The 15,854-nt window shown below is 38.1% G+C and overlaps 2 protein-coding genes across 10 annotated transcripts in view; one reads left to right on the forward strand and one right to left on the reverse strand.

The window, feature by feature from the left end:
* Positions 1–6,278, reverse strand: part of LOC110839229 (uncharacterized) — a 25,859-nt gene extending 19,581 nt beyond the window's left edge. The window contains exon 1 of the mRNA XM_022083222.2: positions 5,365–6,278. The gene's annotated coding sequence lies outside the window, so the exon portion shown is untranslated. The remainder of the gene's footprint in view (positions 1–5,364) is intronic.
* The window catches only part of LOC110839225 (uncharacterized), a 35,318-nt gene that overhangs the window by 9,137 nt on the left and 10,327 nt on the right, over positions 1–15,854 (forward strand). For 5 of the 9 annotated variants that reach the window (XM_022083209.2, XM_087352467.1, XM_022083207.2 and 2 more), the window contains exons 4-11: positions 468–650; positions 2,692–2,865; positions 11,904–12,005; positions 12,532–12,707; positions 13,295–13,367; positions 13,571–13,714; positions 14,158–14,373; positions 15,443–15,566. In XM_022083209.2, the coding sequence (XP_021938901.2) occupies positions 468–650; positions 2,692–2,865; positions 11,904–12,005; positions 12,532–12,707; positions 13,295–13,367; positions 13,571–13,714; positions 14,158–14,373; positions 15,443–15,566 (1,192 nt within the window). Of the gene's footprint in view, positions 1–467; positions 651–2,691; positions 2,866–6,939; positions 10,769–11,903; positions 12,006–12,531; positions 12,708–13,294; positions 13,368–13,570; positions 13,715–14,157; positions 14,374–15,442; positions 15,567–15,854 lie in introns of those variants that run through there. The other 4 variants (XM_087352468.1, XM_022083211.2, XM_022083206.2 and 1 more) reach the window with 4 other exon arrangements.

Here is a 15,854-nt window from a genome sequence, read left to right on the forward strand (position 1 = left end):
AGTTGTAGATCATAATGAACTCTCTCTCATGTGGGAATTTTTTAGTGTGGTTAATATTTAACAAAACAAAAATAGTTTTATCTAAATTTAGTATTCATTAGCTTTATAGCAATAAATTTGTATCTGCAGTAAATGGACATGAATGTTAATGAGTTACATAAAACTGTAAATATTGTGTGGAAAATACACATACTCCAGATTGGGTTATACCTTTTTACTGTCATTCTTTATTTCTTACTTGATCATATACTGTTTTAGATAATAGAATAAAGGTTTATTTAATTTAAACTGTTGAATTTTTGGAAGGAGTTCTTTGATTGGAAATAAACCAGTTACAAGGCTCTCATCATCACAGATCAACATATATTCCCTGAACACAAACAATCCTTATATTTTTAATGTGAAAATTATAAGAAATCTACCACTAACAGACAATGTATATTGAGACTTCTGCTCTTTTCTGGCAGGTGGACTCCCATGGAGTGCATGGATATATTTTGCCACCATCTCCATCACCTGATCATAAACCAGTTAGAGTTTTGAATGAGGGATGGGTGGAATATCAGTCTTCTCAGGGAAGGACTTACTATTACAATCGTAGGACCCATGATAAAAGTTGGAAGCCACCTCGCAGGCACCACAAATTCCATGTAAGTGTTTCATTGCTGTGGATATAATGGGCAGGATATGCATACATGGGAGAAGTGAGATTTATGACTAAATTTCAGTTGGAAAGTCACAAGTGAGGAAACCTCTTGGTAGACCGAGGTGAAATGGGAGGATAATACTAAAATGTGTCTTTGGTAATGGTCAATATAGTAATTGGATTAAATTCAGGATAATGTTTAAAGGAACGATTCTGTGAACTAATGACTGTTTAGGTAAAAAGAAATGGGGAGTTTCTCGACCAGTTGAATAACTGTTGACTTTTCAAGAAAGATAATGGATCAGGGAGTTAATTCTTATGCTAATTACAGAAGTAGCATTACTATGGTATTTGGAAAGGTTGTGGACGAATGTTGCAGGCAATTGTTGACACAGTAATGAGCCTTCAGTTATTGCAGTGAATGAGGATCATTCACATACACTTCATCTTTTAGCCTGCCCCATAAGTAAAAGTTGCAAGTATTTAGTGGTGTCCTGTCTGCGTAAAATTATACAGGTTAGACAAGAAATACCTGGTAGGATGATTATGGATAGAAGTTGATAGCGATTTGGAATGTAGTATTCAGGTACTTTTTCAGCAGTAGTCTGGATGTAATAGGGAATTTTATATACATTTTGTCAGTATAGCCACTTTCTTGGTCTAGATCTGAACTGCAAATCTCCATGAATTGTGAACTTCAATTGTATGTCTCATTAAGAGAATTTTAGAGGTTCAAGGATGTTTGCCAGGCTTTAATTAGAAGAAATACCATGCCATGTTTGCTAACCAATTACAGTAGCCTTTTACACATCTACAAAAGCATGCTAAATAAACTCAGCCAAGTTAGCAAGGTCCAGCTTAATATTTGTTTCCTCCAGTGTGGCTGCAAATACACTTGTTTCCGCAAGTATCAGGCAGATGGATTTTTTTCATTACTATCAGCATGGAATTGGTTTAGTAGAACACACAGCTGACAAGCTAATAATGCTTGTAGAGAAACTATATTTACTCCAACATTTATTCTGAAAATATGAATATAGTAGCAGTTTCTCTTAAGATTCTTTTTTAAAGAATCTACTTTTAAAATTATGTATAGAAAGATAAAAAATCTTTACTGAATGGCAGTAAATATTTCCCAAATTTAATTTGCTATTAATTCCTTGATTACTGCAATTTTGATTTGTTTTCATTTCCAAATATTTTAACTTTGTCACATTTGTTAAGTATTGTATGTATGTATTGCTTATAGTAGTAATATCAAAGTGATCAATGATAACATGTATGTAACACACATATTGAAAAGTGTATTTTTTATTTTCATTCATGTTTAAAGGTTTCATTTCCTATACACATAGGTTTTTTTTTTGGGGGGGGGGGACTGGCTGTGTGTTACCAGCACTTGTGAATTAAGTCAGAGGTGAAGGTAGGAAATCCAAGGTGACCCAAGAAGTTTTGAGTAGCATCCTGAATGAAGACAATGTTTAAGATCTTAAATTGGTACAAGCATGGACATCCTATCTTCGTTATGTCTAAATTTATGGATTTTTATTGATTCAAAATGAGGACATGCTTATGGGGTTACGTGTAGAATTCAAAATGGTGAGGTTAGCCATTGAGAATGTAGTAGCATTGCTTGAACTTAGGCCAAATGTAATATTGCTGTTGAAGTCCCTCTTGGGTATGTCATTAAGTCCAGGGCTTTAGAAATGTAGTCACCTACTTATCACAAGTGAGGTAGGAGTCAGATAGTGGGTATAAAATGTGTGAAGTGTAGTTCAGGACTAGAATAGAGTAGAATAGAATTTAATTTAATTTAATTTATTTACTTACCGTAGATCCTTCATAGGCCTAAGCCAAGGATGTAGAACATATCAAAGCACAAATACAATACTACTTATTTCTAACACAAATATAAATTACGTAGTTATGACGGTAAGTACTGTGGGTGAATGGACTTTATGTTGCTAATAGTAGATTTAATTTTTATTTGTGGATTCCTGGTGAAGTGTGAAAGTATATCTTCACTTAGTAATTCTTTTTTTCAGGAAACTGTAGAAGATGGCAGTGTAGAAAATCTCAGGTCAGATACCTCAAGCCCTCTAGTAGAGGTGAATGGAAGTAGCGGAACAACTTATATTCCCGTTCCTCCAGGATGGAGTGAGGCGTATGATGAAGATTCATTTCAAGTGTGCTATATCAATAATGCTACAGGTGTGAAGGTAAGTTACAAACCATTGCAAGTACCAGTAGCTGATTATTGAAAATTATGATGACATGTGATACTTCTTTAATAGAACAAACAATATGGGAAATATGTATTTGGTTGAGTTTTATGCTCGTTGCTTTTTACTTATGCTTGTTTCTGGTAAATTTAAGACATTTCTTTCCCCTAAAACTGACCTAAAATCTTTGTTCTTATGATGGTCTAATCAAAAAGTATTGATTGTGAATTCATGTCTCAGAAAAATCATGCTGCACAAGAACATGACTGCAGTGAACATTCCTGACCTGTTACAGCTGATTAATTGCACTAATTCAGTAATTTGTGTGAGCATTTGAAAAGTTGGACTATTTTTGTCAGTTGTCGCTTTAATGATGTCTGAGAGATAGAACAACATGTGTATTAAATTGTGTGAGGATATCAGATGGACAGCAAACAAAAATAATAAACTGCAGTAGTGAACTAATCATGAGTTTTTGATAGGTTTCATCTTTTTAAAGAGGAACGGATTCCCATCAGAAGTGATGAGCGATCAATAGAAATGTATTTGTATCTCAAGTGTATGATTTAGTGCAAAGTGACAGAAGACTTGCTATTGTTGAAATTACTAAAGAGCTAAGAACTTTTGTGGCTCGTATCAGACTATTTTAAGTGAAAAATTGGAATGAGGAGCGTCACAACCAAGAGCATTCCGTAACCGCCGACATACGAGCAGAAAGGAAGCTGCCAGTCTGTGACTTCGGACTTTCCGCAGGTGCAGAAACTGATGGAAACTTCCAAAAAAATTTAATGGGTGACAGAACATGAGTCGTCAGTAATGACCCTCAAACTAAGATGCAATGGGGATCTCATTCTTCCCATTGACTGAGGACAAAACCAGTGATGCTGATTGTTTTATGCAGATGTAAGTTGATCTGTATCATGAGTGATCTACACGGTCAGACTATTAACCACCATTTCTATTTACAAGTGTTCTAGACAATAGCAAACTATATGGATTGCATAGCAAAAGACGCCATCAGGATTTAGCTACATCCTAACAACTTCGGACGAGATACAGATATCACTCTGACACATGGCAATGAAGAGAAAATTTCAGCATGATATTTGGGATATGAATACTAATCATATTTGTTTGTTGGTTTGTTTCTTAGTTTATTTAATGGCACTTCCTCAGTTACATAGGTTATATAACCTTGAATTAGAGATACTGGATACTGGGAACGACCCGTTCAAGTGCCTGAGCACTGCGGGTCCCAACTTTTAGTTGGCTCGATCTATAGACATTCGGTAGGACTCCTTGGACGAGGGATCGTCCCGTCGCAAGGCCTCTACCTGTACACAGGACAGCACAACACAGAAAAACGCGGACAAGCATCCGTGGCTTGAGTGGGACTCGAACCCACGGTCCCAGCGACCAAGCGGCACGAGGCCCACGCCTCAGACCTCGTGGCCACTGCAGACCCCTGAATTAGAGAAGGATTGTGAATAATGAATTGGGAAGGATGTGGAAGGTAGTGATCGTGGACTGTTTTGAGGTATACTAAATTTGTGTAGGTTTGAATTTGTGTTTTTTATTTTTATATGGTGTTTGTTTTTAATAGTTACATTTGTTAATTTATTCTTTGTGTCATTAAGCTTGTACTTCTTTGAAGATTGTATATACTTTTACATTAATAAAAATAATAAGTGTTAAGATAGTGTATGCCATGCCATTTTAAGCTTTAATATTTTAAATAGTTATGAATTTATTTTTTAAATGCAGTATCACCAACAGAGATAAGGTATATGGAACTTTGTAAAGCAAAAATTGTTAAAGGAATGTATACTAACTGGAACAAGAAATTTAAGTTGATCCTCATGGGACATTTTCAGCAACTGGATCTGTATGGTTCCTTGACAGTTCAGTGACATGGTAATAACAGCAATGAACAACTTGTACTCTATGAGATTTGAGGTTTTCATAACGATCAGAGATACCATGTTGGTCTTCTGGGTTGTAATGCCTTGTGGACTTTTAGGTATATAGCAGTAATTTGGAGAACATATACAGTTTTTGTTGTATCATTTTAATTTTTTAAGTAAAAACATTGGAAAACAGGCTTTTCTGGATCGAAGTGACCAGATGCTGTTTCTGTACACACAGTGATGTATCAGATTTTGCCAAAGTATTACAAATGTCCATGCAAGAGTTTATTTATACCCTAAATTAAAGTGCCAAAATTAAATGAGAAAACAGCCAACAAAATTTCATATTGATCTGCCTTGCTGAATTTTTTCAAACATATTTATGTTGGTCTTCTGGCTTGTAATGCTATGTAACTTGAAGGTAGATACCAGCTTTTCGGGAGGCAATATTTTACTTCGAAACGTTGGTATGTGCCTACAAGTCCACATGTTATTGCATTGAAGAAGACCAACATCTACATTTTTGCCGCCTTGAGACCCTCATCTCATTCATCCACATAGGTCCCATAGTTTTAACAGTGTTACTTACACTTCTCATCGTGACTTTTTTCTTTCTAAATCAGTCTGTCCACACTAATATCAGAATACCGACACGGGCCACGATCCTCATTCCTTTCCACTTCTCGACGTTCATATGTATTTACTAATCATATTTCACGTCGACATTAAGATCTGTCCGTAAAGCGACTGGCTTAATTGCTGGGTTTGATTTCCGGCAGAGTTTTTTTTTCCTGTCAGCACATCCACACTGGGTGTGGCCCACTCAGCTTCCTGTGTAATAGGTACCGGATCTGTAGCCGGAGGGGTAAAGCAGTCGGAGTGTGACGCTAATTTATTTCGTGCCGAGGTCTGAACCACGTTTTGCTTTTTCATGTCCGCGCGCTGTCTTCTGAAATACGCGATGTTAAGTAAAGCGGACACTGACTGTTGGGTGAGAAAAGATACTGTGGACTGGACGACCATGGTTAAATTCCTGATGAGGATTGTTCACTTTGCCACATGCTGCGGCCCCTGTAGCCTCCATCCTTTACCGTGAGCACTTTTCTCGAGTCATAAAACGGCAAGAGAGTGAATCTGAACATCACCATTCTGTCTTCAGTTCGTAGTGAAGTTTTATCTCCACTCCTTTTATTCGACTTCTTGTTTCTGCGCGTGGATAGAACAATTCATAGCGGATCCATGATTAACCGTGATAGCTTAGTAAAGTCACTGACTACAGGATAGACGATCGGGGTTTGATTCCCGTCAGAATCAAGTCTTTTTCACTTCTCCAGCGTTTCCGTACCTGCTTTGGAGTTCACCCAGCTGGATATCAGGGAGTTCTTTTTTCTGAAAGGACGAAGCCGCGGAACACAAAGGTTCAGGTTGGCACTGGAGCCACACAGCATCCTGTCTAACAGATACCGAGCTTATTTTCTCAGGACAAAGCGGCTGGAATATAAAGCTAACCACTCACCCGTCTCATGCCGAAGTCCATAGAATGTATGCAGATTTATACTCATCGCAAACGTCTTCTGTTGCGGAAGAGGAACATTTTTCTGTCGTAGAGAATAGTGTGCATTTATGTTGGGAAAACCAATAGCTTGCGGCAGTGAAAGGAATTCTGTTTCCGCTCTTCGTCATCCTGTCTTGCTCTTGACAGTGTGATGATATTCATGAGCTCGTCGCCGTCACATACAATGCCCTGTACTGTATTCGTGTTGTAAAGCGAAGCAGCATGGCACCAGTTTGCCCTGTTGACCTCCAAGTAATTGACTTCATTGCTGCAGATGTGACTAGCAGACGGCCGAGTTGGAGACTTCCTTCAGCTTGTATTTTAATTCGTACACTTTAATGTTTTTGGGTTCGGTGTTCAATTCTGTAATTTACAATTCGAAGGAAATTTTGTAGACGTGATGCAAGAAAGATTTCACATTTATTGTTTTTCATTGTGAAGCAACATTCCCTCCTATGAGCCCTTCTAATTTTTATATGTTTATTCTGGAAATTCTATTATCCCCATGATTTTGAATTGAAAAAGGCGAAGTCGTCCCAGGTGAGAAACAAAGTACATGTGTGAGTGGAGATATAGCTCCTGCTTCGTATTCGGAAGGCTCCGGCTTCAAATCTCAGCCCTGATTTTTTGTGCTTTTCGTCAGCCTCTTCAGGCAGCCGCGAGGATAGCACCGTAAATTAGGTCATTTCCATATCTTTTTCAGTTGTTTATTCATCAACCATCCTATCATTCGACGTTACATAGTCTAAATTACTGAAAGCGTCGTTAAGTAAAGAAGCAACACTAGGACCCAAGGGTCTCCATTATTTTGCAGCAATGTAGGTTGCCTACTTCTAGAAGAATCGAAGTAAACAAGTAGACAGACAGACATACATGGAAGGGTCCAAAGGCATTTTCCCCTCACCTTGGAGCTTAAAACAAAAGAACAGCTAACCAACCTACCATTGAAATTTCAGCCCCGGAACACTCATAGACTATATGCGAGCGAATTGAACATAATTGTTTGGTCTCTGTAAAAATGTACAGCAGTTAAGAGCGCTTAATCATTGCATCCACTTAAAGCAGAACAGCCTGTACTGACACGTAATTTGTCGTCCACTGAGAGGAAATAAAGCACGGAATTACTCAGTACAGGCCTGTGCAGCTGTCAGAAGCAAGCAGTTGCACTGACGGTGACCGTTCGTTGTTACAGGAAGACAATAAGAAGGATGGAATTGTAAAGTAATGACGCTCTAAGATGTGTTTTAATATTAAACGTCAGTTTTTGTACCGTTATTAAACGATTCAGTAACAGTCTCCTTATAACTATTGCAGTAAGTGTTCTGGGTAGCAGCTTTTCTGTTTTGGAATTCTAGTAAGTTGTCGGCAGGAATGGTGGTGCGTGTGATATGTTGAAGGTGCGGTCGAATTAGAGTGAGCTGTACCAATTTAAAACATACATTGCGTTTAGTGATTGTGTGTGTGTGTGATCTGACTGACACCACATGTTTAAATTGTGATTCACATAAGGGGAAGGGCTACCGCGTTTCCTGTTTGTTTCTTACTCTCATTTCAAGTCCGTGGTCAACAGTGGTAGGATTCATCGTCTCTCGTCTTAGGCGTCAGACATCTAAGGAATTATTCGAACGGCGGTGTAAAATAACCTTTTTGCAGTTTATTATCTTTCAGAATTGATCTTTATTGCGTTGTGTATATAGTTTCAACGGGCACAGAGGAGGTGTGTTGAGCAGTGAGACAGTATATGGTGCATAATTTTGTGTTTAAATATCCGGCCGTTGCTGTGTAAGGAAATGGGTGGATAGTGGACAGGAACACTTCGACAGGATGCTTGTGGCATGTTGTTTTTTCATCGAGAGATAAGAAGCAAGATTTTAACAGAATGCAAGACTCGCACCATCGGTTGACGCTTAGTAGCGTTGCGTTCAGGGAACACCTGCAAGAACGTAACTGCATGTGGCTTCCTGTATCTCTGCCCATCCCTAGCGAACCTGTCCCTACTGATGTTGCCTTGTGGTTATTTGAACTGCGACATTTCAGTGATTGTAATGATGTTTCGTGTAATGTGAAGGTGAATGTTGATTGTGACGGCGAAGCAGATTACAGCAAGCACGAGTTACACGGAGAGGAATTTCAGCATTTCGGTCTCAAGAAAAGTGACGAAGAAGTAATTCAGAACTGTGACGTGGCACTGGATTATCACAATACTGCAGAAGTTTATGTTCCAAAGGAAGACATTCCAAACTTACTGACTCAGAAAGAAGAACATTGTGTTAAGATTCATAGCAAGGAGGAGGAAATCCAGAACTATTCAGATGGGCAGGAACGTCATGGAGATTTTGTCCCAGAGTTGCTAATTCAGAAGGATGAAGGAACCTGGAAATGCAATAATGAATTCACAGAAAATTCCAACTCAAAAGAAGAAATTACAGGGTTGCTGATTTCGAAGGAGGAAGTTTGTATTGAGAATTACAAGAAGGTTGAAGAAGAAGCCTTGATTTGCTGTTGTGAATGCCCTAATAATTTTACCCCAAGAGAAGATAATCCAAGGTTGCATCAGAAGGAAGAAAGTAATGTTCATAGTCACAAATGTGATTGTGATGATGTATTAGGTTCAAAGATTTACAGTTGTGTAGCACAAGGAAATGGATTAGTGGTCACAGATGAAAGCAGCACACAAGGAGATATTCAGGCAATAAATCAGTATCAAGTAGGTGAATTGCCCATCCGTAATCAGGCACTCGCATGTGACAGCATCCTGTGGGAGAAAAATCCACTCTATTGTAGAGTGGGAGTAGGAAGGAATGAGAGGGGATTTAGGAAATTGTGTCACAGCACATTGGACCAGTTGGATGACAGTATACATGTAGGTCCTGGAGAAGAATTTGGATTGAGTTCCTCCCAGATAGACGAACCTGTTTTTGCAGATGTAACTCAAGAGCATGGAGTGGCCTGTATGTTAAAAACTGGTTGTTCTGTGTGTGGACAAGACAAATTCATTGACAGTTTTTCTTTGAGGGTTAACTGTGAGTGTGATTCATTCAAAGAAGAAGCATGTATGGAAACATGTCAGTGTGGTTTAGATCTCGATGCAGACAGACATCTGATAGACAGCTGTGTTAACCAAACAAATTCTAGTCTTGCAAGCACAACAGAGTGTGAGATTTATGAACAGAATATAGTACAGAATCTTGAACATCATCGAACTGTGCCGTCTGATATTCATGACAAGCTTGTTTCAAGCATCAGTAGCAGTGTGACTGTCTGTGATAAAGAAGTAGACTGCAATCCCACACTGCAGCTTCAGAATTCCATATCACAATATTTTAGAGCTGGTGATTCAGTGACATTGCCGTATAGTGAAAAATGTGACGAAGTGTTGCATCACTTGGAACTCATCGTTCAGAACCTGGAGGTTGCAGCTGGTGATGTAGCAGTTGATCATGAAATGGTGTCTGATGTTGACTTCCAGAAACTGTGTCAAGAAGCACAAAATCTGGCAGAAGAGACCAGTCAGAAGTGTTCAGCCCAGGTAAACACAAAAGTAAAGAAGGCTCGGAGCATTACATTGAGTTCTGATCTGTCAGATGATGTGTTCATCAGTTGCCCCTCTTCTGAGGAACATAATGTGATGCATCCATTACCCCAAGAAGTACATAGGCATAATAGTTTGGACATTAATTCTATATTTGATGATGGCACTAAACCTCCTGTGCCTCCTGCTCGGACAAAAAGAAGGAAGGAAAAATCCAAAACATTTCATGTTAACGAAGGCATAATTATCAACGAAACTAAAGATTCTGCTACTGCACTGCACTGTGATACCAGTGATAAGAGTGCAAGCGAGTTAAATGTAACAAAGCTGTCGGTTAGGGATGCTGGTTGTGAGAACAGTTTGCTGGACTGTCAAGAGCTCTTAATAATGAAGCGAGTTACAGAAAGAACCAAGGAGAAGAGAAGTGTCAAAGTGACTTCTCATTCTGAAGACAGAAATTTGTGCCATCAGGAGTATCAAACACATCAATGTGTTTCTGATTGTGACTCCTTGAATGTGACTGCTGTGTCAGACGATCGTTCGAATCCATCAGTCAGTGGCAAAGGTTCAGAATCTCTTTTACCTGCTGACAGTGTGATTGGAAAACTTGGTGGTGATTGTAGGGGATTTCTCAACATTGTTTTAACACAGACTCGACCCATTTCCTCAGTAGAATTTCCTCCTTCACAAGAAGAAGTACAGATTGTTTCATCGTCTTGTGATGCCAGAATGCAGAGTGACGTAGAGACTGTGGAAGCTTCTTGTGATGAAAGTGGTATTCTGTTGCAAAACCGAAAAGGTAGCACATCAAGTGACATTACAGCATGGAAGCAGGAACTCCAGCATTCTGGCCTCTGTTACCTGGATGATGAGTGGGATGCAGAGTGTATGTTGCAGCCAGAAAAGGTACACACTCAGTTCTATGAACTGAGTTAGTCTGACCCTTTTCCCTGTCAGTGAAATAATGCCGGGGAGGCTGAATGTACAAGGTTTGCCACAGTCTGATCTGACCAGTGTTGAATTTTTAGCATTGCATTTGCCCAACATTTGAGTTCAAATGGAAGATCTCCCAACATTATAACTTTGTAGCTCTCTTTATACAACAGGCTGTCACTCACCTGCCATAAGGTTTCAGTCTAAGGACAATTAGATGTTTTCATCAGGTAATTAAAACATTAACATTATAAGATTTTAGGTTTTCACAGTTGTGAGTATGAAGATTTCTGTCTTCTGGGTTGTTGCGCTGTGTAGTCTGGTCGATGTTAACCAACGTTTCAGAGGTCATACTGTATGGTCTCTGAAACGTTGGTTAACATTGACCAGACTAACTAACTAACTAACTAGATGGCTTACCGAACCCGAAGGTTCTTCACCGAATTAGACTACACAGCGCAATAACCCAGAAGACAAATCTTCAACATTATCATTGGTACTCATTTTATGTCATTACCGGAAAATGCTTGCTTGAACCCTGTAGAATTTCTTGAGATTTCAGGTTCTCATGGCAGCAGATATGAAGATGAATTTCTTCATTGATTTTGTGCCATGTAGATTGGTAGAGACTGTCCAACATTTCAGAGATGCTTACCGCCTCCATCATCAGAGTGATGTCATTGTTATTGTGATCCTTTTTTATGTTGTTTTCTTCCATTCTAAACATCGTATAATGCCTGCGTCTATTCTGTAATGTTGATTTGTTTTTCATTACATTATTTTTAAATCTGCACATTCTAAAAAAAAGATAAGCTAGCAGTTATGTGCTCTGTTGATTCTCTGAAGGTTTGTGACTGGTTGATTCACTATGGGAACACTATATTGGACATAGCACATTGTCTGAATTATATTTTATTATACAACATTTTGGGAGTTGTGTGTACTCCTGTTTTCAGGTGAATCAACTGAAGACAGGAGTAGAGCCAACGCCTGAATCATTATGTATGTTAAATGTACCTCAGACAACTGATGGTGTTTATTATAGTGTTCATATCGTACACACTGTGTTTTATGTAGTTGTTTATATATAGATTGTAATTTGTTTCAGTGGTTTTCATCGAATGATGCAGAAGGAAAGGTGTACTTTTTTGAAGAAAACAGTAATCAGTCTTCATGGACTTTACCAGACTTTGGCAATGCTGGATCTGATGTAAGTACCACTGAAGGAATGGATTATCCCCCACGGTATATACTGTTGTTCTATTTCTGTTTTATATGTTTCTTGCAAATAATGCATAAAATGAACAATTAAAGGGAAGTCTGCCTGCCCGCATGTTTTATCTCTGAACTACAAAGTGAATTTATAAGAGTTGTTGTTAGGAGAGAGAATTTTTCATAAATACTGTTTACTTAGATGGCTGTTTCCCAGTTTGTGAGCTGTTGCTGAATCTTTTTCCAGGGGCTACTGAAAGATGAAGTGTAAACAGAAATGCTAAATTAACTTTATTTCTGAATAAACAGTGTGTCAGTAAATTTAAATTACATCAAATTTCAAAATGTAAAGTTTAATACAAAAAGTACTTAATAAATGTCATTAATGTTTATTGTTAATTTTTTGAAATTTATAAATAACATGTTAAGGCATTTTATAGGTTGAGAGGCCAATATACAATTAAAACTAGGTTAATTTAGAATATTCTGACATTAATTAAGATTTGTTTCTTCTTCTTTTTAAGAATCCTGCACATTCAGCCAGTCGAAACCCAAGTGAATTGGAAAGACAGACAAAGAAAGATGAACATTGCCATGATACAGACGTTCATCTGCGTTCAGGACAGCAGGTCTGTCAGCCTGAAATTAGGGCCCAGCAACGTATGACCAAAGCTCATTCCATGGTCTTGGCAAATTCCAGGTGAACTCACAAAGTTTTCTTATAGCTGTAGCATATATGTGTGTTATATACCCTGTTCTGTTTCTGTGCAGGGACAGCATATTTAATGCACATTCAGTACTATATAAAGAAGCTTTCTTGGGAAGTAAGCTTTGTATGAGTTTATTAACAGATTGTCTGAGAAGATTTCATTACATTCAGTCACCATGAAAGCTTCAAATAATATTAAGTGGTTTATAATTTTTGCAGCCAAAAGGCATCGTTAAATAACTCTGTCAGTTGGTCGCTTTGTTGTTTAAACTGAGATTTTGCTTACACTTTGATCTGGGTGCCATTACTTTTTTTTCTTTGGGGAAGTATCATTTAAATTGTGAACTGTAATAGATTATCTTTGGACTTCAATGCAAATGTCTCAAGGTAATTGCTGAAATTCTTTTAACATATACAGAATCATATTCAGATGAAGTAAAATTGTAATAATTTTCTTATCGTAATACGTCTTTGTGATCTCTTTAAACTCGGCATACAGGTGTGAGTATGGAGCACACATACTTAGAAATCAGATGGTTAATTTTGCTAACCTAACATACTGATTTCATTTTTTGCAGCAGAAAGAAGCAGACTTCCAGCAAATCATCATCATTCCCAAGGAACTGGCCACAGTTATGGGATGGTAACATGGTGAGTGATTGTCTTATGTAAAACCATGTTCTGTTCTTTTAGTTAGAGAGAGAGAGATCTGCATATGGGATGTAAACGGATGTCTCCTTAAGATTTTTCATACTTTAATAATGTTCATCGTGGGATGCATTCGTGTCACAAACTATCTCTCGCAAACTGAATCAATGAAGTGTAACTGTTACATCTGGTGTGGTTTTTTCCAGTGTGTGCTTAAGGAGGGAACATTAAATCGCACAAAAATAACTGAGAATGGCAAAAAGTTGCGCAAGAACTGGGCACCGGCACATGTTGTTCTCACAGAACTCTTTCTGCTTTTCTTTAAAGATGCTAAAACATTTGAAGCAATGGTATGTATGGTGTTATTTAAAAATCCAGTCTGTACTTAAAAGAAAACACAATTTGCCTCCATTACAGAGATCATTTAGTCATTGAGTTTAGGGAAATAATCAATCTTTATACTGTAAGAATTGTAAGGTAACCATGGATACATTCCATGGTCAGAATGCAGAGTTATTGAATGTTAAACTAGTGGTACCACTGGGCTTCAATGGATTAACATCACAAATCAGATCAATTCTACAAAAATTCAGTTACTTATTTTGTGCATTGGGAATCTTTAGAGTTTGTCATTGCAAGAGTTAGCTATTTAGTTATGTTTATGATATTTTGTACAGTTTCTTAGATTCAATTGTTCATGAAATAAAATTAGAATATCAGGAGAGTGTTTTAACATTGCACCTAGAAGCAAGTGCACATTTTAAGTTCCATATATTTTTTTTTATTTGGACAGAAAAATTCAAACGAAGAAAATGCTTCTGGAGCAGCACAGCCTGAGTTCTCTATAGATCTGAATGGTGCATTACTGGAGCACGGAGAAAAGGTATCAAGTCGACGCAATGTGTTCCTTCTGACAACGGTACTTGGTCTACAAGTGCTGTTGCAGTGTGAGAATGCTCAACAGGAAGAAGAATGGTACAAGGCCATCTTTAAAGCCATCAAAGATCTGGTGAGTGGAAACAGTGCTGAATGTTATTAAAAGACCAGAGAACCATTTGCAGCTTATCCTTACATCTGGCATCTGCTACCTCAGTACCAGTTTTGTTTGAGCATTCTTCCTGCTGGTCAGATTAAAGTACGTCTTCACCCTGTCTCTGCCAATAAACTAATGAACTAGTTTAGCAGGTTCTGTAATGTTACACATCTGTTCAGGCTGATGCTTATATGCTGTTTTTTTTGCAGAAGAAGGGGAACAATATACTTTGTCGTAAAAGTTGTGCTCCCAGCACACTTGGTTAGCTGCTGTTTGGTTATTTTAAGTGAATCTTTCATTCCAGTCACTTCACTCAGCTAACTTCTGGTTTTTTTCAGAAGTGAAAAATTTACTTTGAGTGATACAATATCAATCGGTATAGAACCGCACTAGGAACAGCAGTTTAGTGGTATGGAAAATGGACACTGAAGAAGAGTTGAATATTTACAAATGTTGATAAACAGGTAGAAAATATAGATAGAGGGAGAGGAAAAAAACACCTGATACAGCATGTAGCCTGAGATTTGCTATGAATGCTCCAGATCATACTGGAGGAAAAAACATTTTTGGAAAGTGTACAACATTTGTGCTCTGTTTTTTCTGTACCACATATTTTGTAGTATAGCTCAGTCAGTATAGTGACTAGCTACGGGCTGGACGACCGGGGTTCGATCCCCGATGGGGGCAGGATTTTTCCTCTAGCCTCTGCGTCCAGACCGGCTCTGGGGCCCACCCAGCCTCCTCTACAATGGGTACCGGGGTCCTTTCCCGGGGGTAAAGCCGGCCGGGGCGTGATGCTGACCACTCACCCCCATCTAGTGCCGAGGTCAAGGAAGAGAGGAGCTATACCTCCTCTCACCCCAAACGCCTACATGGCGTATAGTGGGACAAACTTTACTTTACTTTTACATACTTACAAACTTTTGAAATGCACCTCTTACATAACACAGCATATAAAATTATACTTAATATTTTAATTAATTGTTTCATATGGTTGTAGAAGACATAGGAAATAATGATGCGAAAACTTTCATTTTGATTGTAGCCCTATGCATATGATGTGAGTCCAAGGAATAAAGCATCAAAACTGAATCCTGTACACATTAGTTCAGGATCGCCTGAGGAAATAAAAAAATCATCTGTCATTGGACGTTCAAGATCAATGAAAAGTAAGTGTGTAAGCAGCTTCAATTTGCAATATGTATAATTAATGTGATATTTTTCTCTCCATCTCTTCCTCAGACCCTTCCTTGCTCTTTCTTATTCACACACAAAAAGATTTAGTTTCAGGAAAAGGATGTCTACCAGTCTGAGATAGTACCTTTCAAATTCATCATTTGCACTCATTCTTCCATTTAGTGCTATGTAACCATTGCAGTTGAAAAACAGTTTGTTGAACTAGCCCATGATATAGCACATAACAGTTTCTTAACTGGTCATAAATTCCCTGCTTCTAA

The sequence above is a fragment of the Zootermopsis nevadensis genome, unplaced genomic scaffold (genome assembly GCF_977971745.1).
Source record: "Zootermopsis nevadensis isolate Lab colony 2312 unplaced genomic scaffold, Znev_1.0 Znev_ptg000021l, whole genome shotgun sequence".
Classification (NCBI taxonomy): Eukaryota; Metazoa; Arthropoda; class Insecta; order Blattodea; family Termopsidae; genus Zootermopsis; species Zootermopsis nevadensis.